The 23,406-nt window shown below is 38.5% G+C and overlaps 1 protein-coding gene across 2 annotated transcripts in view; it reads right to left on the reverse strand.

The window, feature by feature from the left end:
* Positions 1-8,653: 8,653 nt before the first annotated feature.
* Positions 8,654-23,406, reverse strand: part of LOC117828298 (solute carrier family 45 member 4) — a 50,253-nt gene continuing 35,500 nt past the window's right edge. For both annotated transcript variants that reach the window (XM_034705338.1, XM_034705337.1), the window contains exons 4-16: positions 17,425-17,613; positions 13,954-14,133; positions 13,560-13,750; positions 13,275-13,455; positions 12,708-13,169; positions 11,736-12,007; positions 11,477-11,638; positions 11,098-11,197; positions 10,872-10,952; positions 10,039-10,169; positions 9,548-9,616; positions 9,290-9,444; positions 8,654-8,895 (exon numbers count right to left, since the gene is read on the reverse strand). In XM_034705338.1, coding sequence (XP_034561229.1) covers positions 8,727-8,895; positions 9,290-9,444; positions 9,548-9,616; positions 10,039-10,169; positions 10,872-10,952; positions 11,098-11,197; positions 11,477-11,638; positions 11,736-12,007; positions 12,708-13,169; positions 13,275-13,455; positions 13,560-13,750; positions 13,954-14,133; positions 17,425-17,613 — 2,342 coding nt within the window. In that variant the 3' untranslated portion in view covers positions 8,654-8,726. The remainder of the gene's footprint in view (positions 8,896-9,289; positions 9,445-9,547; positions 9,617-10,038; positions 10,170-10,871; positions 10,953-11,097; positions 11,198-11,476; positions 11,639-11,735; positions 12,008-12,707; positions 13,170-13,274; positions 13,456-13,559; positions 13,751-13,953; positions 14,134-17,424; positions 17,614-23,406) is intronic.

A 23,406-nucleotide genomic window follows, 5' to 3' on the forward strand; every position in this document is an offset into this window, starting at 1 on the left:
AGGTGATTTTTTTTTACATGAATAATGTAAAAAAGTACGTAATTTAAAATGTATTAAATCTACTGGTGTAAAGTCACCCCAGGCAGTTTCTGAGTCTATAGACCTGAGAGCAAAAAGTGCAGTCACCTTTAGTCTCACACTGTGAGTGAAGAGGAGTTAAGAGCCTGCCTGAGGACTCCTCCTGCTCTCCAGCTCAGAGGGGATCGAAACATTCAGCAGTTTAGTTAATGTATGTGACTTCATTTTCCTGAGGGAGGGGAACAAGTACATCAGTGCTGTGAGATGGATAGGAGCTGTTTAATCACACCTGACAAGTATATGAGCGTGGAATATGTCAGGGGAAAGTTCTGCCCTTCTTTCAGTCATATATTTCAAATGATGCCATTTTTCTTAACACTTCTCTTTTCTATACTTTTCATGACGAACAGGCCAGCCCAAAAGCTCAGGAACACTGATTTATAAATGCATATTTCATGATTTTGTGAAGCCTAATAGTAATGCAGATCCTGCTCTGTTCATGCACTTTTTTTGGAGTTTTTGGACATGAAAATCATCACACACAAAAAAGAGCACCACAGAACTGGCGTAAAACTCAACGATATAGTCGTATATACTGTAGATATAGTACGATATAGATAAAGTAGTATTGTGTAATAGTTGTGCCTTTGAGTGACTACTGCAGACCTCAGGGGACCTGGCATAAATAAACCATAAAAAAAGAACACCCCTGGGGGCGCCGTTGGCCTAGCGGTTTTAGCGTGCGCCCCATATGCAGAGGCTATAGTCCTTGTTGCAGCGTTCTTGGATTCAACTCCCAGCCTGGGCCATTTGCTGCATGTATTCCCTACTCTCTGCCTCCCAAAATTCAATGTCTCTCTTCAGCGGTCCTATCTAATATAGGCAAAAATCAACCTAAAAAAGTGACCACCACAGATTTGATGCAATTAATATTCTTTAAATTAGTGATGTTGACCTCCAGTGAAAATCATCCAAAATATTGGTAACACTGATGCACAAAGCAGGGAAAAAAATGACGAATGTGGACCTGATACAAAGATCATGCAGAAAGTGAGCGCCACAAACCTGACACGGAAATACTAAAAAAAAGAAAGTGACTATGTACTATAAATCTGATGTGAAAAAAAAGATACTATAGTTTTGATATAGTCTAAATCTTTGTTCAGTTTTTGACCTCCTGTGCTTTCACTTTTTTGAATAAACAGACTTGAAACTTTGGATTTTTGTTGAAGCGTCTTGAGTTAATATCTTGTGTTTCAGTGTCAATATGCTGAGTCTTGACGCAACCAGACTTTGGGCTGTATGAATTCAGTCACATTGATGCAGTAGTGGAGTCTATTTATGCATGATACACTTGTATTTTTATTTCGATTCTATTTGGACCTCTGATCGATTTTCAAGGAGCCAAGAAGAAACATCTTCTGCTGTACTGAGAAATCTTAGTATAAAAGCCAAGTTTGCAAACAAACAACTGAATGAAAACTATGCTGTATGGTGAATTCTGCCTTTACTTTGCCTATTTACTGTAATACTGATATAATAATAATAATGTACTTGCCAACTCACTAGCTCAAATCAGGAGCTCAGTCAGGAGACTGCACAGAAGCACTCTCAAACACTTAAGCTATGTAGGAATGGGAATATAAACAGCTGAAAGAAAATACAGCAACAGACAGACATGTACCATCAAAACCATCTTGACTCAGGTCTACAGCGTGCCACCAGAGGACAGTGTCTCACTACAGTTGAAACAATCAGACTGAGTCATTGATTCAGTGTCATCTGAAAAATAATACATTGAAATATTTCCTTATTTGTCTGTGAATGAACTAATACACATCAGATTTACAATTCTACTTTTGTAGTGCAATTTCTGCAGAATTAATGTATTCATATCTTTCAGAACAAATAAAAAAATTGCGGTGTTCTTTGTAAATTATCAACAAACTATTGAGGAAGATATACTTATCTTCTACAGAAAAAAACACAATATAAAATTCAGTCCCCATTCTTACCCCACATAGACTTCATAAAGTCAAACTAAACCTAATTAAAGTTAATTTCTCATATGGTTTGTTTCTATTGGTATTAAATCAGAGACAAGCAACTTAGTTTGGCAATATCAGGTGGATGTGACAGTTTGAATTGGAGTCATTATATTGTGTAGCAAATCCCTTTAAGCCCACAAACCAGCAGAAGGTCATTAGTTCAGTATAATTCCTGTTCTAGCTCTGTAAATTTACTTCTGCACTAGAACATTACACACACAGATACAGATACAGACAGACACACACACACACACACACACACACACACACACACACACACACACACACACACACACACACACACACACACACACACACACACACACACAGGCACCAATTTCAAGTTCCTCCTCTGGTGTCTCTGTACGGAAAGAGAGAGGGGCAGTGACCCTGTGTGAGGGAGAGATATCTGACTCTGCAGGAACAAAGTTGCAAAGTTGTCTGATCTTCCTCTCCTCTCTCAGCATTCTGACCACACGGCATCATAGGACACCAGACGGCTGCTTTGAAGCTGCTGAGTACATAAAAAATATACTGAAGTAGTCCAAAGAGCTTCAGACCAGCAGCCAGCAGCAGGTTAGTTCAGCAGCAGTCACATGGATTAGGAAAGCCTCTTGTGAAATCTAAGAGTTTACATGGAGCCATACTGTAGTGCTGAACACCTCACTGCAGACTTTTAGCACACTCCAGTCAGACAACATACAAAGTAATTGAAATTTTTACTGCAGCAGTAAAACATTGTCTGTATTTGGCGTCCAGGCACTGACCTCATCACTCCTCGCAGTTTGACTTTACATACAGAAATCTGAGGAGTAAGGATTTAATACTTTAAAAACCCCAGTCTGAGTCTGTAGGTGGATGCTGGGGGGGGGCTTAGCTAGTTTGCAGCAATACTCCATTTTTAAATGTTCCTATTTGAGAAGAAAATGTAAGGTAATCTGACCTTAGATTTGGTAGAAAAATATTCCATAATTCAACATGAATTGTTCTGTGTACATTATGTGAGACAGGAAGCTCACTGCTCATTTTCATATGTTTTTTTTTTGTTCATTATCATGATGTAAAAGCAGTTTTAATAAACAGGTGATTAAAAAAAAGTACCTATTATGCATTGGCATTTTCACTATGTAACATACAAAAAGTGTTTTGGTCTTTAAAAAGTAGCTTTCATTATAGCTGGTTGAGGTATCATTTATCTTAATTATGTATCCAGAAGCCTTTAGGCGACTATGATTACATACTTTACTATACAATTCCTGAGTCATGTAACATGTAATAGCACTATGTATGAAACTGGCATAGCGTTCCTTAAGCAAATTGTTTATTTTTTTATTGTGAGATTCCCTTCGACAAACTATGAGAACAACTCAGTTGCTCAGATCTGTGGGTCAGTTCACTTGAGGTTCATATTGGTCATAAAAGCTAATTGCCATTTCTCAGCAGACTTTGGAAGACTTTGAGGGAAAAAAAAAAGAAGCTCCCTCTCATATTTCATTTGAATTTATGTGAAGAACTTTCAGTTTGAATCAAAACCATATATCTCATCTCTCTGCTGATTAGTTCTGTATAAAGTGATTTTTAAAAAATATATCAATATCTCATTCTGCTTTTCTTTGACTGTCAGACCGATCAGATCACTCACAGTGATTCCTTGCTGTGGGGGGAAAAAAGGCTGGTTTGGGATTGTGCAGTAACTCACTCCAACACCTACCCTCCAGTGACGTGTGGTGAGGTTCATGGCTGGTGAGGCACTGACATTATTTTTCTGTTGAGTTATGAGTCCATATTAATTACCAGGAAGAGATAATTCATCATATGTAAAGGTGTCTTGTTTTTCTGAAATGAGCATTGTGGTATGAAACCAAATATGTATATGTAGTTTTCTGGTAATGGCAGCCTCTCTGAATTATCTTCAGTTCTAAATAAAATAATGCTTTCACACAAAATGTAAAAACTGTGTGTGATGTGTTTATGATTCAGTTTCACTTCAGAATAATGTTTGTGGAGCTGGCTTTCACATGATTTTCCCACAGCAAACTTGTGGTTATGTTCTTCCTATTAGTGATCAGATAAATTAGTGGTGCAGTCTCGGTTAACTCTGCATACCAGTTCAAAATGTTGGAAATGTTTTGAATATGACTGGAAGTATTTTTTGTCCTCTTATTTGTCGCATATTGTGAGTGATTCATTGTAATACAAAAAGAAAGAAAAAATGAAAGGAGTCGTTGTTGGTTAACTTCTGAACAGATTTTAAAGGTGCGTTCCATACAGTGTTCATCAAGCATATTTACAGAACATAGAGATATATACAGTCTTTATATAGAAAACAAAACTACTAACAAAAATAATCATCTTTTTATAGCAGCAAAGAGAAGAAACTAAAAGAGAAATATGTATATTTACATCTTTTTTTTTCAAAATAACAAGGCATATTATATATAGTACACAGCGCATACTTGCTTTCCCATTCTTTAAGTATTCTTCTTGATTTAATCTCTGTGAAAATCAAAGTATATAGGCATCTCTCTCCTCTGTCTTCAACACACAGTTTTTTAGAGGCAGAGCCACACACACCAAGTCAGGCCAGGGTGGACTTGACAGCATGAGCGCCATTCTGCTGCTCACTGGAACACGAGACAGCATCACTACATCGCAACATTCATTCAATGATCAGGACGGTGAACCATTATGTTCGCCACTGAAAAGTGCAAAGACTCAGCTCTGATGTGTGGCCCTGCCTCAAGTTCAAACAGACACAAGGACATTAAACGGACATTGTTTACTTGAGTTAAAACACCAGAACATTGAAGACTCGTAAATAACCCCTGGTATTGCAGCAACCGATTCCAGAGTTAAGTGTAAACCAGGTGATTGAAAAGAACAGAACCAAAAACAAACACTGAGATGACAATTTGAACACACTCTTGCCTGTTTCTTTACAAGTAAGCAGCTAAGACTGCTCTCTCACACACACTAACACACACACACACACACACACACACACACACACACACACACACACACACACACACACACACACACACACACACACACACACACACACACACACACACACACACACACACACACACACACACACACACACACACACACACACACACACACACGCACGCACACACACAAACACAAATTCCAGTCCACCTGTGTAACATCTCCAGTAACAGCAAATAAAACAGCTTAATGTATTGTTTTGGGAACTATGTGAAAGTGCCCTTTAAAGACACAAGAGCTTAAAAAAAAAAAAAAAAAAGAATAAATATCCACAGTTATATAATTTCTTCCTTTTGCAACACTTCTACTGTTTACTTTTTAATATTATGTGCAAGTTCTGTGCAATGTCAGACCCCCCACCCCCCCACCCCTGGTTTGCGAACATCAAAGTTAAAATGATTTCGGCTGAAATCACTTCACATTCAAGAACATTTAAGTCACAAGATGGAATCAAAGGTAAGAACTCAATCTCCAAGCAGGCCAAGCTGCTGTCTGAACATTCCAGAGTCTGCATTATAAAGGCTTGGGACATATAAGAAAAAATAAAACAAACCCCAAAAATTAAAGACTTACTACTGCAATGGAACAGAGACACTCAAGTTGCACTTCAAGTATTCACGGCCTGGAGTTTCTTACCTACACTCTTAACAAGGAGTGCAGCTCAGGGATGACACACATCCTGTCTTTTACCATTTCAACAACTTCCATACACATGTATTCAGTGCTGAAAAGTGACAAGATGTGTGTCGCCTGAAACTTTAATCATAAATGTGCAAAAAAAAAACATTTAAAGTCACATGCTTGTTAAGAGTGTACTTGTATCCAGACCGAGCACAATGCTTCAGCTTAAAGAGTACATGTTGGTTTTCTTTACACATTAAAGTTCAAACAAAAAGACACAAACATCCAGCCATGCATTAGAAAATACATCCCTGACCTATTAGGACACAAAGAAAACAGTTTGAGTGATTTGTACAGAGTCATACTTTGGTGTTGCACACATGCATATTGCTGTTGTCGCATGCAAAACTCCCACACCCAAAGTTCTTTTTTAAGCTTCATGTTTGTCCTCAAACTGAAGTTGCATGTCCATTTTTTAAATCCAGAATGTTTTATTGCCCAAGTGGTGACAGATGCCATTCAAAACTCTGCATCTGGACCTCCCTGTCTTCTGTCACTGTCCCATCCCCACGCCAAACTCAGAGTAATATACTCTCTCTCTGCTCAGAGACAAACTGAATGTACCTGAATTAATGGAATTGATTTTGTTGACAAATAAAACAGGGTTTAAATCTACATCAACACACCTCAAAGTGAAAGAAATAACAACCACATCCTCAGTGAGTGAATCGCCACCCAAAACCAAATTCTAACATAAGCTCCTCCACTAAATGCTTTAATGCACACCAAGATAAAATCTCTTTTCATTAGTAAATGAACCCACTGCAGTTTACATTTCCATTCCTTTAAATTTGCATGTTTCAGCTGAGAGGAAAACTGACCCAAATCCCTGGCCTTTCACCCTGACAGATGGAGGGCAGGAAAAAAACAAACATCCCCAACAGTTTTCAGAAAGGCTTTCGCAACCCTGCTCTCCCCGCACCAATGTCACACGATCCTCCTCCCAACTGATTAACAGAGGCCGTTATTGCAACACATCTGATTTGTCAGAAAACAAATGAAACAATAAACTCTTCCATCTTCCTTTTTTTTTTTAAATTGTTCATAACACGTCTATAATTTTAAAATATTTTTAAGATTAAGAATTTCTAAAACGCCCTACAAATCTACAAATACAATCTGTCAGTTTTAGTTAGAATTTGGTTGTAATTTAAGCATCTTGCATCAATCCTATCTGTTTTAAAACAGTATATGTGAATGGTCTTTTAGTTTTGTTATAAACACTGACCAAGATAAAGGAGAAGTTTAAATCAACATTTTTTTACTTCCTCGTCAGTTATCATGCTGAAGTCATTTGCTCTAACGAAACCACAGATCCAGCTAATTTAGTAGGACAAATATTTTCCAAGACCTTTGTCTGGAGATGCCAAATGGCGCATCATGATAAATGAAACATTTCAGTTTTGTGAGAAAAAATTAACTGATCATATTCAAGCTTATTTTGTTGTCCAAACTTCCCTGTCGTTTTCTTTTTTAGCAAATTCTAATTGTTATGTCGTTGCATCAAGATTTCTGTTCCCAATATTTAGATTTAGAAATATGTTATTCTGCCTCTTTTCAATATATCCAGGATTCATATATTTGTGTCCCACTCAGGACTCTGATAATTCCTGAAAGAGTTACTTGAGTTTTAGAACACTCTCTCTGTGAATGATTCAAACACCTTCAATGTCTCAATGAGGATTTAAACACCACTTCTCAAACTGAACGCTATTGAACACTCATACAACAATGGCTCAGCTAATGTGCAGTAAGAGACAAATGTGTTAACAGCATTTCTATTAAATAAAAAACATATTAAGCTAGAAAGCAGAGAGAAAGAACAGCTCCACATCTCTCCTGTTCTTGTCTACTGTTTGGTTTGTCTCTTCTCTGCTCCCCTAACGTGCAGCATGGAGGTTAGTCTGATTATTCAACACAAACAGGAGCATCACTCTGGGCCCTCCGAAAGTCATGAGAATAATATTTTGGATTTTAATGCCAATGCATATTGCTTCTTTGATCTTTTTTTTCCTTGACTTTCACTACACATCTGTAGTTTTAACTCAGTATTCAGGCATCTTTCTGCTCATACTCCAGACCTCTGAGCAAAGCCTCCTTAAGGCTAACAAAAAGACTTTAGAACTTAAAAAAAAACTAAAACTTCCCAATCAATTTAGGGACTTATGATCAAACACTTTTCTCCAGGGACCAGGCTTCAGCTCTTAGATTTAGAAAATGCCACTCTCAAAAGTCTCTTAAGTCTTAAAGCTACCATCACAGAGTGCTGCTAAGGTCCCACAGCTCAAGTGTGTTGTTGGGTTTATTTTGGTGAGCCAGATGCCTCCACTGGAGATAACAAGTCCGCAGACAAAACATACTTTCCATTGTCTTCCAACATCACGTAGCAAAGATTCGATCGAGCTTAATCCACATAGAGGAAGAACAATTTTCAGCATTTTGAATGATTGCAGCTTCGAGGACTTATGTTCAACAACGTCCATTTCTCGGGTGTTCATTCAATCGTTGTGTTGACCCCAAGATGAAGAGGTGTATGTGCGTGTACGTGTGCGAGTCCCCTGAAGTTTCCTGTCCAGGTGGTTGCTTAGTAGCACCTCCTAAAGGCCCTGAGAGACAGAGACGACCTCTCCTTAAAACCATAAATTGCTCAGTTCTGGACGACCCATGACGGATCAATCACATATCCGTGAGGGTTGAGTGGAAGGAATTTAAATGATGGCTTGAACAGCACTGGGACCAGAATGCTTCTATGTTGGGTACGTTGGTCTGGTGAAACACTGGTCCCCCAGCAGAATGAGTTGTTTCTTTCCAAAAATTATGAAATTACAATCCAGTCAAAGTAAGAGCAGACACCAAGAGTTAACCAAACTCACGCCAACCAGGAACACAAAATCTCTTCGTCAGTGATGATTCAAACTTTAATTTAGTTGTTCCTGCAGTGACGAATCTTCTGATGCAGCCAGCCAATCACAGAGCAGACTCATTCTCTGTGTGACAGGAAGTGGTGGTGGTAGCCTTGCCTGCCTTGTTGAGTTTAAGGAAACTGGGTTTTTCTACAATGACGGCCACTTCGCTGCTGATGGGATTATTCAGCTTTGTCAAAGCCCGTTTTACTGACGTTTTGGAGTCCCCGTCCCTGTAAACCACAATCAAATTCATGAAGGTTAGGACTGAATTTTTGTCCTCGAAGAACAGTTTTACAATTTTCAGAGGAGCATGTCTGGATTATTTTGACAGGTGAGGCCCAGCTGGAGCACTAACTCATGCAAGGATGGCATGAAATATGTGTGATCTCATACAAATGAAAGTTCTGTCTGATCCTATCTACGGTTTACTACTTACATTAGTGTATCATACAAATGTTATGAATAAATGTTCAGAAGACATATGTCCAAAATCACAGTTTAAAGACAGAGGAATATTTGCTACATTGAAATGCAAAATAGCAACTAGCAGCCAATTTCAAGGCACAAGAGTGTGGTGTCACCCTTTCTGTCAAACTCTGGGCAAGAAATGACATTTGTTCTCACTTGCTGTTTGGAGTTGGGTAAATGACCAGGAAGCAGGCAGTAAAGAATCCAAGGAGGGAGCCCCCAGAGGCCACCATGGGAATGACACGGACACTGCCAACTGCTTCCACTACAGCACCAAGAGCTGAGGCGACCAAGATCTGACTGATGTACACCTACAAAATAAGAAATTCATTACGTAACAACAGTCTGTTTAGCGTAGTAAAGTAGACATAAGCTAATCCATGAAAAGTTCAATTACACAACTTTAACACTCACCTGGCAGGATAAGATGGCACAGTCAATGCCAAAGCCTCTCCGGGAGTTACCAGGACTGTGCTGGATGTACTGCGGGGAGGAAGACAAATTTAAAGTTACTATAAGCAACACAGAATTGTGAAACTTAATAAAATCTTCTCTTGAAAAAACAACTTTTTAATCATTATTATAACATCATTTTTAAACTAGGATAACAGCGTTTTGCTTGTCTTATTCTTCACATCCTGATGCATGTCTTAATATATCTGTGTATTTATGTAGTGAAAAAGTTGGAATAAAGAAGAAAACTGTTACAAAGAAACCCAATAGCTTGCCTGAAGTTCAACTTTTGCAAAGTAAAAGTAGTTTTCAAACAAAAGTTAACAAATATCATGAAAGTTTGAAAACTTTGTTATGTGTTAATCTGTCGTTTCAAATATCTGTCATCCCCTGGTTTCTACTGATTAATAAGACAAGGTTTTTCTTCATACAATTAGTGAAAAATTATGCACCTCTTTCATTTCATGGTACTGTCCCAGCAGAGCATAAGGACAGTAGGAGATACTCATGGAGATGATGCCCATGCTGCTGATCATCACCATTGCGACATACACATTAGGGAATATTGCCATGACCGCAGTCCCTAAAGAGGAAACACAGGAAAATAATCAGAAATACTCATTGTTGCTCAGATTTTCTTCTATTGACTATATTCATATGGCAGTCATTTTTCAATAAAAAACAATAAAAAATAATTAAAATCTGGAGGAAAATCTGACCATGTTTCAAGATAATAAAACCTGGATTAGCTGTTTCTGACAACAGCTTTTGCTAGCATTCAAGAACTTCTGTGTAACACAATGATAGCTGATATCAGGTAAGCTAGTTGATACAATTACTATTGTGTGTATTTTTAAAACATTATATTACCAAGGAATTTCTGTTAAATAATGTTCAACTAACTTTCATCAAACAATTTGCAAGAATATTGTTTGCTAGCTTGTTACCTAAGCTAATGTTAGATGAAGGAGGCTAATTTTACCATTTTGTCACACAATACAACAGAAGAGGTGTATATTTTAACCTTGAAACAACAGAATAACTAGCCTGCATAATGTTACACAGGACTGGCTTCCCTGCTAGCCTTAGCAGCTGTCTTAAGATAGCTAATGGGTCATGTTTTTTTCCCTTCGAGATATTGATAGATTTCCCTCCATATTTCACTGACAGTTATTGAGAAGTGGTGCAATAATAATGTTCATCAGGTACACAACATCCAAACAATGCATAACCATTGTACACATTATGGGTATAGTGTATTACTGTGCTCTGTGTTTTTTTTTACCTATTGAAAAACCCAGCGTCCCAAGGATGTAGATGATCTTAATGCTCAGTTCAAAGTTGTCGAGGTACTTTTGAAGAAGAGCTAGAGAAGGTGGAGGAGTTGAGCGTTAGTCCACAATTTAATATTACGTGTTACTCTAACAAAGCTTGTTTTCTTTATGCAGCATTGGAAATGCATGTGAAAAAATCCAGTCCTAGGATGTGAGCAAGTTAACTTAGTGTGTTACCTGAGCATGTAGCAGCAGTCATAGCATATATAACTAATCCCCAACATCCCATCTGCACTCCTCTGTGGTAGTTCTCCAACAAAGTCGAGTTAACAGGAGCCTAAGAGAGGGAGAGAGAGGGGGGGGGGCTTAGTTTTCACTAAGCTTTGGTTGAATTCTCTTTTGTCACAAGAAATATTAAAAGTAAAAGTTATTTATGTTTGCATTCTTTAAATGCTTGTTTTCTTTAAATTTAGATGGAAAAAGACAGAAATGGCATAACAGAGTGGATGAAAAACTTTGCTTTGTTCCTCATCTGTGCAGATTTTAGATTTGTATATTATGAGATTGGTTTGGACAAGGAGTCAAGCCATTTCAGTAGTCAAATTTGTTTCCTCACTGTAGGATCTCCATGGTAGATGACTTGTCCCATGAAGTCAGTGAAGAAGACTGCCTCAGCGATGATGGAGAACCAGGTCAGCAGGTGACAGGCACACAGTCGCAGCAGCTCTGGTGGCATCTTCAGCATGGAGAGCCACAGTAACCGGACAGTGGTCTCAACCTCCAGAAAGAGAACAATATTAGATCCATAGAAACAAACAGGAAACACAAGACAGGGCTAGAAAAAGTAAGCATGAATTAGTAATTTCTTTTCTCACCTCTCCCTCTTCGCTCTCTGTGTCTCCGCTGGAGGAGTTGGTGTTTCCGCTGCGGTGTCTGGTCTTCTGCCTGCTCCTCCTCCTGTGTCTGGCCTCCACTTCGTACAGGTCGTTCATGCTGCGAGACGGCTTGATGAGAAAAGCGGCGTTGGCTCGGCGGTATCGATAGCGGTGGCTTCCAACTCGACCGTAGTAGGAGAAAGTGCAGGACGGCTGGCGGTAGAAGGTGTGACGGTGACGGCACTGGCGCATCGGGGCTCCCGTACTGGCAGCTAGAAATAAAAACAAAGGACTTAACATCAATAAAATATAATACACAAACATGAAAATATAAACAAAAGGCAGGCAAACTCAGCCACATAATAAGAAATACTGTGACACCAACAATGCAATAACCATATACAATAAAAGACACAATAAGCAGTTAATTTTTAGAAGTATGCGAGTATGATTTCCCATATACCTGTCAAAACAGATACTTTTTTAGCTGTTTTTTAAAAGACTCAACAGAGTCAGTAGACAAAGACAAGTATTCCAAAGATTTGGTGGTAAGCACGATCACCTCACTTCTTAATGTGTGTCAGCAGGTCAACAGTAAGTGTAGTGATTTGGACCTGGGGGCTAGAGAGTGTGGTTAAACAAGTTTTGTCAAATACTTTAAGGCCTGACCTTAGAGGGGTTCAAAAGAAAGGGTAAGAATTTCAAACTTGATCCTCAGGCCAGAGGGTAGAAACCAGTGACCCTCATTGTTCCTTGAGGGGGTTAAATGTTGCTCACAGCAGTACACTAATAGAGACTAATAGGGCAATCAAAACCTCATAAAGAGGCATCAACTTTAGGTTCTGACTGTTTCATAAGCAGCTCAAAACTCCTCACAGGCGCTTTCATATCTGTTAGAGAACAATCAAGAAACAACTGTTTGTTTGGTTTTTTTTTTGGTTTTTTTGCAGAATAGAAGATGACAATACCAACCTTTGACCATTCCAGCTCTGTGAGCCTGTCCTTTAGAGCTCAGCCTGTTAGTGTTGTCTCCGTCAGCATTAGTCACACCGGCTAACAAACGTCCGTTCAATGTCCTCTGCTCATTGAGCTGGTTGTTCAGCAGCGCCTCCTGACCATCGTCGTTTTCCATCTCCTGTAAGAAAGCCGAGAGGCGGGAAATCTTGGTGTTGGGAGCATTCGTTTGGTGGTTGTTGGCCTGGAGGCGGAGCAGGTCCTGACTTCCTGCGCTGCTGCTGCGTCTGATGTTGCCGAATTTGGGGGTCGGAGTGTAGTGAATGGAGTTGAAGAAGGAAGCATTGGTAGGAGGGGAGCCGTGGTAGGGTGAGAGGCGGTCAGCAAAGATGGATGGCTCTATGTGGCAAAGGAACAATGCATCATGGTCCAAGTGGTCGAGAGTCGCATCTGCCATGGCGAGAACACTGTCACTTTTACCTGAAAAAACAAACCCAAAGAGAGGTGATTAGTTTAAAAGTAATGGATTCAACTAAAATGCCCTTTCTAGGCACCAAGGAAAGAGACAAGAGTGTGCAAACTTACTCCTCACAAGCTCCACCTCCAGGAAGTCCATATCCCCACGCTCTGACTGGTCATCTCCATACGGATCATACAGGTCATAGCTGTCGAGAGTGTCATCCTCTCCAATCAACTCCAGCTTTGGGGCAAGAAGGCCAGTCCTGCCATTGGCTGATGGTGGTGGGTTGGTACGATCAGGACTCTCCTGGTGGGAAGATGGTGAGAGGACAAAGTTTTTAAAACTAAAGTCCTCAGGATTTTCAGAATTAAATAAAATCAAATTTTGCAGCAAATTGACATGAGCTGTACCTGGTCAAGCCTGTCATGTTGGGGCGAGTATTGCTGCTCCTCAATGCTGAAAAGATGTAACACTACAGAGGCAGAGAAGAGGATGGCAGCAAAGAAGAACAGGATCTGTTCCTGGGACTTGAAAGCTGCTCCAAGGAAGGTGTGTGTCCAGTCCAAACCTCCAAGAGCATAGCCAACCGCACCACCAAGACCTGAACACATGGTGTAAGTTTAGAGTTGCAAAGGAAACATGAGCTGATAACAACGTAATTCTGTTCTGTGTGCTGTTAAAACAATGTAGTTGTCATTAGCTGGACCACAATTGTTATGGGTTTTTTTTCCTGGTATGTGCATTGAATCTCACATCCCTTTAAAAGTCACATCATTTTTGACAAAGGGTAAGGGTAAGCGTTACCTGCTGAGGCAGCATGGATGTTAAGCGCCATGTCTTGTTCTTCCGTGTCGGCAACGTCAAGTAGGTACGCTCTGATTGGTCCCTCCGTCGCGTCAGCACAAAAGTCTAACACCACCACGCCCAGCACAGTAAGCACTATTCCTATCGGTTGGCTCCCCTGCTCATCACCCATAGCCAGACCTATCAGAGAAACACGCAGTGTCAAAGAGATTCATGGGATATTTCAGGCTATTTTCCATGTGAAATTGTTTTTTTTTAAAGAGTCAGTCACATTTACAACCTTACATGTCTAGTTGTATCAAGTCTTATTTTCTACTCCTTTTTTATGTGAATGTGAGTTCTGGCTTTGCGATTTTCACCAGCATCTAAGAAGGGTAACTGGTATAAGACAACATATTTTTATGCATGTGAATCAGTGCTTGACCGGTCCAGGGATCAAGTAAAATCAATTCGGTGATACACATTCATGATATGAAATCGTAGTTAAAAAAATGTCCCATAAGTATCAGCAGAACAGAAAGCAATGTATAGAAAGAACACTTAAATGCACATGTTGTTATCAAGAGTGAGGCCAGAGCTTCACACACTGTATGATCAATAGCTGTTTATTGAGTGACAACAGCTGCAGAATGCAAACACAGCAACAAATGAGCTGAAACACATTTCCCATAATGCTTTGCATGATGTGTGTGACCTTGTGTGTCCCATCCTATTTGTGACCTCACCCTTGAAGTCTAATGTGTGTTTGTGTCTGGCTGCCTGAGAGAGAAATGGTATTAAAACATACACAGGGATATGGGAGCGCTTAAGAAGCATGGTGTGTGCATGTGCATGTGTCTGTGTCAGACAGAGAGGAAGGGATTAAGAAAAAGAGAGCTCACAGGGGGTGTGACGCAGCATGACTTAAACCGTATCTATCAACATCCAGGAACAAGTGATCATATAAAGAATTGCAGTGTGTGTGCATGGTTGTGGTTTTTTTTTTTGTTGTGCAAGTTTGTGTATGTGTGTGTGTGGGACAATGGAGCAGCTCCCCTTACTAGCCAGGCAGGCAGACAGGAAGTGAATTGTGATTGGTGGAAAGGGGGAAGCAAACAGGAAGCATTTCCATGTGAACTGCCTGCTCCTGTGTTCCCATGTCAACACACACACACACACTCACGCTAACACACTATACAGGTTACTTCAGTTTTCCCATGTCACCCTGTGTTGTTCACACACATTCATATAAATACAACCACGGAAATGTACACTTTCTCTTTTGTATTTTCTCATTTGTCTAACATCCACACAGGTCATTGGTCTTTTCCCATGTCAGCCCCTCTGGCAGGGTGCTCTCTCTCTCACAAACACACACACACACACACACTACCGGGTACCCTAGAATGACCCTAGTGCCAACCTCTCTGCAGAAGAATGGAGGTAAAAAAGAATAAAATAGAACTGAACAAAATCCGCTGACAGAAAGCAGCTCACACAGTCCTCATTTTTTATATTCGTGCTCCTTTGACAATTAATTTTACTTTTTTATGTTTAGAGACATCAAATCCCTGTTAAATCCCTACACACTGCTAAAGATATCAGATACGCCTTTGAAGTCTTAACCAATTGTACCACAAAACACCAATTTAATATCAATGACCTCAACCCTGACCTGTATGCCACAGTCAGTAAATACTATGAAGACTGATTGAGAAAAAGTACTAAGGGATGGCAGTCTGAAATTGTTCCTGTTATGTTATTGTGTAAAAACCTGATCAGTGTTAAGAGTTCACAGGAGTGACAGAGGATGTATAGTCACCTTTGAAAAACGTATTGATACGCTGATTACACAACAGTACAAGGCTGCAGTCTTTGTGTCGTTGTTTACATTACAGCCAGAACTACACTTACTGAGTTCATCCAAAGATCAATGAATATACAATGAAGGATTATTGGCTGATCAATTTGTTTGACTTGGTTTGAATGATTGTTCCCTTGGAGTCACATGAGGATGATGTAATGAACAGAGGGTCAGACCAAGGGTAACATCTGCCTCATAAGGACACAACTCTGTCTGGAAATGAAGAAACACTGATTCTAAGAAGAAGACTGTCCTGGTCTTTTATATTCTCTGAGGCACAAGTGCATGCTGGGTAAAACAACAGAGTTTGTTGTAGTGATTTGGGGATTTAATTCCCACTAAGGCTGAGATGCTCTCTGAAGGTTTAGATAACAGTATCAGCAGATGGTAGACAGAGCGCTTCTGTCATTTTAATCCAAAATGTAACAAACACACGAGTGGACGGCCAGACATGACACCTGACCTAACTTCAAAGCATGAATATGTTTGGCTTTACTGACGGCTGAAAATTCTTTCCTTTAAATGTGATTTCTTTTAGAAGTTGGAACATTGTGTTTCTTTTTGCTTTTAAGCTATTTCCTTTAAAGAAAAAAAAAAAGGCATGCAGCTCCTACTACACTGAGTTTATAAGTTTTATGTAACCCCAGTCTCACCACTGAAAAGTTTCTGAAACATCACAAGCACCTCAGTAAATATTTTGTAAAATTTTGCAAATGAAACATACTTTTGTGAAATTGGATTAGGACTTATTTAGCTTAGTGTTTCTCAGTTAATGTGAGCTTCTCCCATTTGCAATGTGAGTGTGTGTGTGTTCTTTTTTTGTAGTTCTGAAATAACAAAAAACTGTGCAAAGGTTTAAAAAATTCATTATAAGAAAATTAATTAGAAATTGCATTACTTACTTACTAAATTGAAAAACATTACTAAAGATAAAAAACAAAGTATATCACCACATACCTGCAATTAAAAAAATTGATAATGTTCTTAACCTCTCTTGAGCCCACAAAAGGCATCTAGTATCGTTAAGTTACAATGATGATTGTTTAGATGTTTGATACAGTACTGTTTAAGTAATCAGCAAGATAAACATTGCTAAAAGCAACCGTTAAAGTCAAAAGTCTTCCAACAAATAGTGAAACATAGCAAGTTCAAATGAAGCAGGTTCTTCTGTTTATCACTTTTCTTAGAGAATGTTGAAAGTTCTCTCTAAAAAAGAAAAATGGGGGGTACATTTAAGTAGCTGATCAAGTGGCTAGACACAGACACCTTCGATGAGCTAATGGATATCAAGATACTGTAGAGAAAGTATCGTATTTGTTTCTTGTTTTATTTCCTTTCTCTGTTTTTTAAAATGTGATAGTTGAAGGCAGTTGGCACTTCACTTGACATCACATCAGAGAAAAGATATTAAAAGCTTGAAAAAGTAAACAGCCCCCTTTGTTCTTTTCAGAAAAAAATAATAAAAACATGAACATTTAAGACTTTAAAGACATCAAATGATATTTTGTTGAAAGACAAAGTCAAAGACACTGTTGAAGTCTCTGACCTCTTTCTTCTTGAAACTTTCGTGAATTTACTTAAATGCACTGTGAAATAAAGATTAAGAAATCTCAAGATAGTTCAATTACCTATCAACGATCCATTCAGGAAGAGAGCCACTCCTATCAGCGTTCCAATACACAGAGCCAGGATGAACGGCCTCCTCCTGCCCCACCTCAGGGTGCAGCGGTCGCTAGCTGAGCCGATCAGAGGAGTGAACATGAGGCCAAGGACGGGACTGAGGAACCATGTCAGACTGTAGTATTGCTCTGGAAGACCTGCACGCAGACACAGACACAGACACAGACATGGATGAGTTACAGACTCAGCCTGGATAAGAGAAGCAAGAGGTTCTTATGTTTGCCACTAGGGGGTGCAAGTGACATCTTAATTGCAGGAGTGAGGGATACAATTTTAATGTAATTGATTTTAACTAAAAAATTGAGACAAAATCAGGGAATACATTTGATTCATGCATAAGCAGAATAGCAATCAAGAGCTACCTTTCCAAAGCATATTGCTTATTTTGTATTCACTGATTTTATAAGATTTACCAAAATAAAAGCTTAAAATACCTCTCTGTTTTTTTTTTTTTTTTATGGAATTAGCTATGACAGGTGCTTAAACTCCTATCATATTGAGGTAACTGTATTCTGCTGTTGTGATTTGACTATGAAGTTGTAATTCAATAAAACAATGTTTTAATCTAATTGCTGCTTATGGCAGGAGTAAAGTCACAGGTGAAGTGTACACTGACATGAATTGTTTGTTGTGTTTGTGTGTCTCCTCGGTTACCAGAGAGTTGACCTGAGGGTAACTTTTCAACACTATCTGTTAAAACCCAAACAAAGGTGAAGGGGAAGACGCCACAGCAGCTATTCAAGGTAGGGGGATTTATCTCTGTGTGAACAATCACTTTGGATTATCACACAGAGGAAACATCTTTGCCTGAATGCAGGTTAATGCAGAGAACATGAGCAGAGAGCGGAGACTGTTGTGCCGGCTAACAAAGTTAGAAAATATCCACATTAGATAGATTGGATATTTAAGGAACCTATACTGTTGAGTACACGTGACTTTTTTCCAGTGGACATATCCTATTTATTTGATGGTTAACTTTCCACTGCAGGAAACCAGGTGACAGGTCAGTGGAAATAACTGAGCACTTTTAGCAACAAAGACACACAGGATGCTCAAACATACTGGAAAAACACACAGTACGCATTCTTTCTATAGCTTTGAATAACATCAAACAACACCTCTAAAACCACTAACAGAAATCTGTCACCAACAGAACCAGTTCTTAATTAACTCATCATGCAATCCTCTTAAGGGTAACCTTTTGGGCAGGAGAGACACTCACACACCTCTACACATGCATTACTTGCCACATATGATCAGTTTATTTACAGTAAATTCATCTCAAGAGTATATGAGATTTTTAAAAGTACTTAAGAATTCAATTTTAAAGAAATAAAACTTAATTTCTAAGTTAATTGGTAAAAAAAAATATATTAAATTGAGGAAAAATATCTAATGAGAAACAAGGGAATGGAAAAAAACAAAGACTACATAAAGGATGAGATAACTGATATGGGGAGACGAATTTGTGCAGTGTCTCTGCTGACACTGTGAGCTGTACCTTGTATGGCTTTCCAAAGAAGCTCTTTTGAGCTGTATTTCTTGCCATTACTGTAAATTATCTCCTTTATTATTGACCACAAGTTCTCAGTCGGGTTGAGATCGGTTGAGCAGGCAGGCCAGTTCATGAGGCGATCCTCTTTTGTATTTTCCTGCATGGAGGAAAAGACATTCAGCTAAAGTGAAAAAGATGCTAGTGTTCATGCATGAGCACAATGCACCGTCACATGGCTCACGTTATTCCCAGGACAGGATGGCATCTCAGGGCTTTAAAGAGGATCGCCTCATGAACTGGCCTGCCTGCTCATCTGATTTCAACCCGACTGAAAACTTGTGGTCAATACTGAAGAAGATAATTTACAGTAATGGCAAGAAATACAGCTCAAACGAGCATCTTTGGAAAGCCATACAAGGTACAGCTCACAGTGTCAGCAGAGAAGTCATCAGAAACCTCACTAAATCAGTTTACCAGTGACCTCTGACCCTCACTGAAAGAAAAGGAGGTTATATTGGACATTTGAGAAACACTTTAGATTTGAAATGTTTTAAAGACATTAACAGTTTTATTTTTTATACAAATGTAAACTGTTGTTTTTGTTGAAGTTTGAAAACAGTTGTAGTAAATATTATTATTTTCAATCAACAGAACGTTTAAAATGGAGCTTAGTTTTTAATTTTTACAAGTTATATGCTCTTATCACCAACTTGCATAATAATTTGGCACGCTCATTTCTGCAGATTCTGCATTTATTTAAAAATACAGCCAACGTAATTTGAAAAGCATCATTTTAACCACACATTTAAAGAAATATATTCACTATCTGACTTATTGACAAATTTGAAAACAACTTAGTTTTTAACATATTCACAAAAATACTCACGTGCCTAATAATTGTGCATGCAGTGTATAAATCAAAGACTGATCTAGAGATGTGTCTGATTTGAATTAGAAAGGCAATACTCATCAGCCAACCATGCTATAGTATTGCTGTTGTATCTGTTAAAGCTTACAATTATAAAATGTATTTTGTACACAAAGTTGTTTAGGCAGGTGGCTGAGCAAAAATTGATTCAAACTGTCCTTCACAAAGCTGGGAGTCAAATCAACATCCTGCTCGGGTATCCCAATCATTTGCCATTTGCTTGTGCAAACTGTGTGAGTTTGCTTTACCTCCAAACTGTTTTGCCAGTCAGACTGATATCTGACTGGCTCCATGCTGATTCAGCCCTTATTTCTGGAGGGTATGACAGTTGGAGATCCTCAACTGCATGTGGTTGATAGCAGCTGTGCCTCTAACAAAATTATGGAGGACTTAGAACTTGTTACATCACAAAAGAAATGACAAAAATGTGAAACTGCCAAAAGGTTAGAGACATCGTTTTGTTGCCTTTGGGAGTTTCACATTTTTGACAAGTTTTACACATCTCCCTTCTGCTTTGACAGTTTCTGTAACTAAACTTTTCTTTTAAGGAAGTTCAGACGACATTGCTTCTAGAATAATTCAGACCCAAGCACAAGTCTCCAAATTTACTGAGCTTTTAATTAAAGTGCTTTGATTTGTGAAACACCAGCAGATAGATACAATCACCCCACATTATGAAATCAAACTTATTGCTCTACACCCATTGCTCGAAGCTATAATGAAATCAGCTTTCCCCGACACACCCATGCGGTATCAATGGCATTATAACATCAGAGTGCACAGTGATGTCACTGCTGCTGAGAGGAAGAGGAGGCACAAAGGCTTTTAGCTGAGTGAAGTCAGCTGAATTGCCAATAATGAAATCAGACCATTATCATCATCTCACTGTCAAACTGTCGCCTGATGTGGCTCACTGCAAATGAAGAGAAATATATTAAGTTGCATTTGGCCATCACTCTATCCTTCCTGTAGAGACACGCTGAAGATATTTGCTCAGAGAGTCTGTCCAAGTCTTAATAATGTATTTAGTTTGAACATATACCAGCTTAAGTTGGCTCAAATATTGATAATTGGCTCTACTTAAAGACTTGGAAATACAGCCCTGAATTAAACTAACTTATTTAGTTTGCAAAGTTCAAACAAAGTGCTTCTTAATTTTTCAAACAGGGCCTGAAGCTTAATACATTTATAGGCACTTATTCCATTATGCAGAAAATGGATAAAGCACTAGACATTTTTGTATTTATTATCTGAAAAAATGGTAGCAAAAACATGTGAATAATTAATTAAATGTTCCATTTTACTCCAACAGTAGTTTGCAAATAGACATATCAAGAGGCAGATTAATGTTTATCACTGTGTAAGAGGCAAAAGTATAATGCAACTTCCCAAAAATATCCCTTTCAGTGATTCAAGTAAATGCTTTAATTCAATTTACAGTCATGAAATCTGTACTCATCTAAATGAATTGAGACAGAAACTCGAGTTGAGCTTTGGCAGATCAATACAAGTAAGATGCCACTGATACTTAATCTCTAAGTGAACAGAAAAGCAAAGATGGCATGAAGACAGAAAGTCAGCTCAAGTTGATGTCAGCTAAGTTTAACGAGAGGACATTAGGCCCCTAAAATTAGACAAAAAATGCACTTTCCTGTTTCTCAAACAGACCTCCTTAAAGTGAAAGACAGCAACTGAGTGCAATTATATCTAATTATCTGGTTGTCTAAAATGTTCCTGCACAAATCCATTCACTTAATATCAGTTCAGTTCCTAAAAACAATCTCAAACGTCATTCATTACTTGCTGACTGACGCAACATATCCAGTAAAATAATTTTATAAGTTGTCTGCTGCTGGCACATGATGCATGCAACTCATTTGGTTGTTAAATTCAGGGAAATCTTCCATGGCTCTCTCTCAGTCTTTGGGTGTGATATGGGTGAAGCTGTTGTCAACATTTGAGATTTTCTGGCATTTTCTCTATATTTTTCGCTGTCACGTGAAAACCTTTCTGATGTAATCAAGGACGATTTTCAAATTTTTTTTGCAGCTGATGATGGATCACATGTTTTCACTATGTTGGGAAATATGCTCTGTTGGCCTTTACAGTACATAACTCACAGTCAGGAAATAAACAACATGTTTCCAAGTGAAATAACTGCTTTATCAGTAAAAGTGCAGTGTAAGTAACTTCAATACAAAGCGTGTTTTTCCATCTTTTCATATGCTGTCAAAGTTAGCGAGATTACAAGTTAACACCAAGGCCTTTTAATGCCACAAATTTGTGTCGCGCATTTTCTGTGATTATGACCCTCAGTCCGCCCAATGGAAAATCATTAAGAAGTGCAGCAGTAACATTGTAGATGGCAAGCAGACACAAACCTCTTTGTGTACCAAGTGGATAAAGAAATGGCAAATCCAGCTTCAAATGTCCGACAGATGGTTCTCTTGAAAGGACTCATGTTATTTGCATTTATTGTCCATGTGAATTGAGTTACCATAAGAGTACATCCAGTCTCAAATATACAACTTGAAGCCAAGCACACAACTGATACAGAGAGCCTTCCTCCTTTACCACAGTTGTCAATCTGAGTTGCAAACTATCCAACTTGGCCTTTATTTTCCACCAAGTGAGATCAGACACAATCACATTGTGTGAGATTATTTGCTTTAACTATGAATTTGTATTACTAAGTATTGCTCCATATTCAGGTCAATATGCCCAACTGTTTTTACTTGTTGGGCTTGAATTTGCCATGTTTTGCTTTTAGCAATTTTTTTAAGCATGCAGTATACCTTTGAGGACTATTTGGGAGAATTTTAAGGACAGTTGTTGTCATTGTTTTGTAATAATATACATACATTTGCATAAAGGAATCATATTTATCCACTCCCATGGTGATAAGAGTATTAAAAACTTAAATGAAATAAAATATCCCTTTAAGCTTCTTTTAGAAGAGTTAGAAATTGTGCGATTAATTTGCAATTAGCCCCAAGTTAACTATGGGCAAACATGCCATTAATCGCTATGAAAAAGCTTATCCATTTGACAGTCCTTTTGATTATACAAGTTAAGGGGCTACTTATTCCATTAAAAGTAACCTAATTAAATGGGTTTTAAATTCACGGTGCATGTTACAGTCTGACAATACTGATGAAGTGTAGTTCGAGTATTGCTGTTTGATTGTTTTTTCCTTTTTAAGTTTACTTTTTCAACATTTTCTCTTAGTTGGCTTCAGATCTAAAACCCTTCATCACATTATTTTATGTTTTAACACCCACCAACCAGCAGGTGTAGTTCAGCCACTGTCTCATGATGAATCAGGGAGAAACACTTATTAGTTAGACGCCTCTCATCACTGTAACAGCTGCTGCTGTCATGAACTGCTTGAATCAGGTGCAATACTTCTAATCCTTTCAAAGCAGGAGGACAACATACTGAGATGTCCTAAAACTATGATAAATGTTACATAATGCTATTATGTTTTTGGAGATACAAGAAGCACTA

This window comes from Notolabrus celidotus, chromosome 16 (genome assembly GCF_009762535.1).
Source record: "Notolabrus celidotus isolate fNotCel1 chromosome 16, fNotCel1.pri, whole genome shotgun sequence".
Classification (NCBI taxonomy): Eukaryota; Metazoa; Chordata; class Actinopteri; order Labriformes; family Labridae; genus Notolabrus; species Notolabrus celidotus.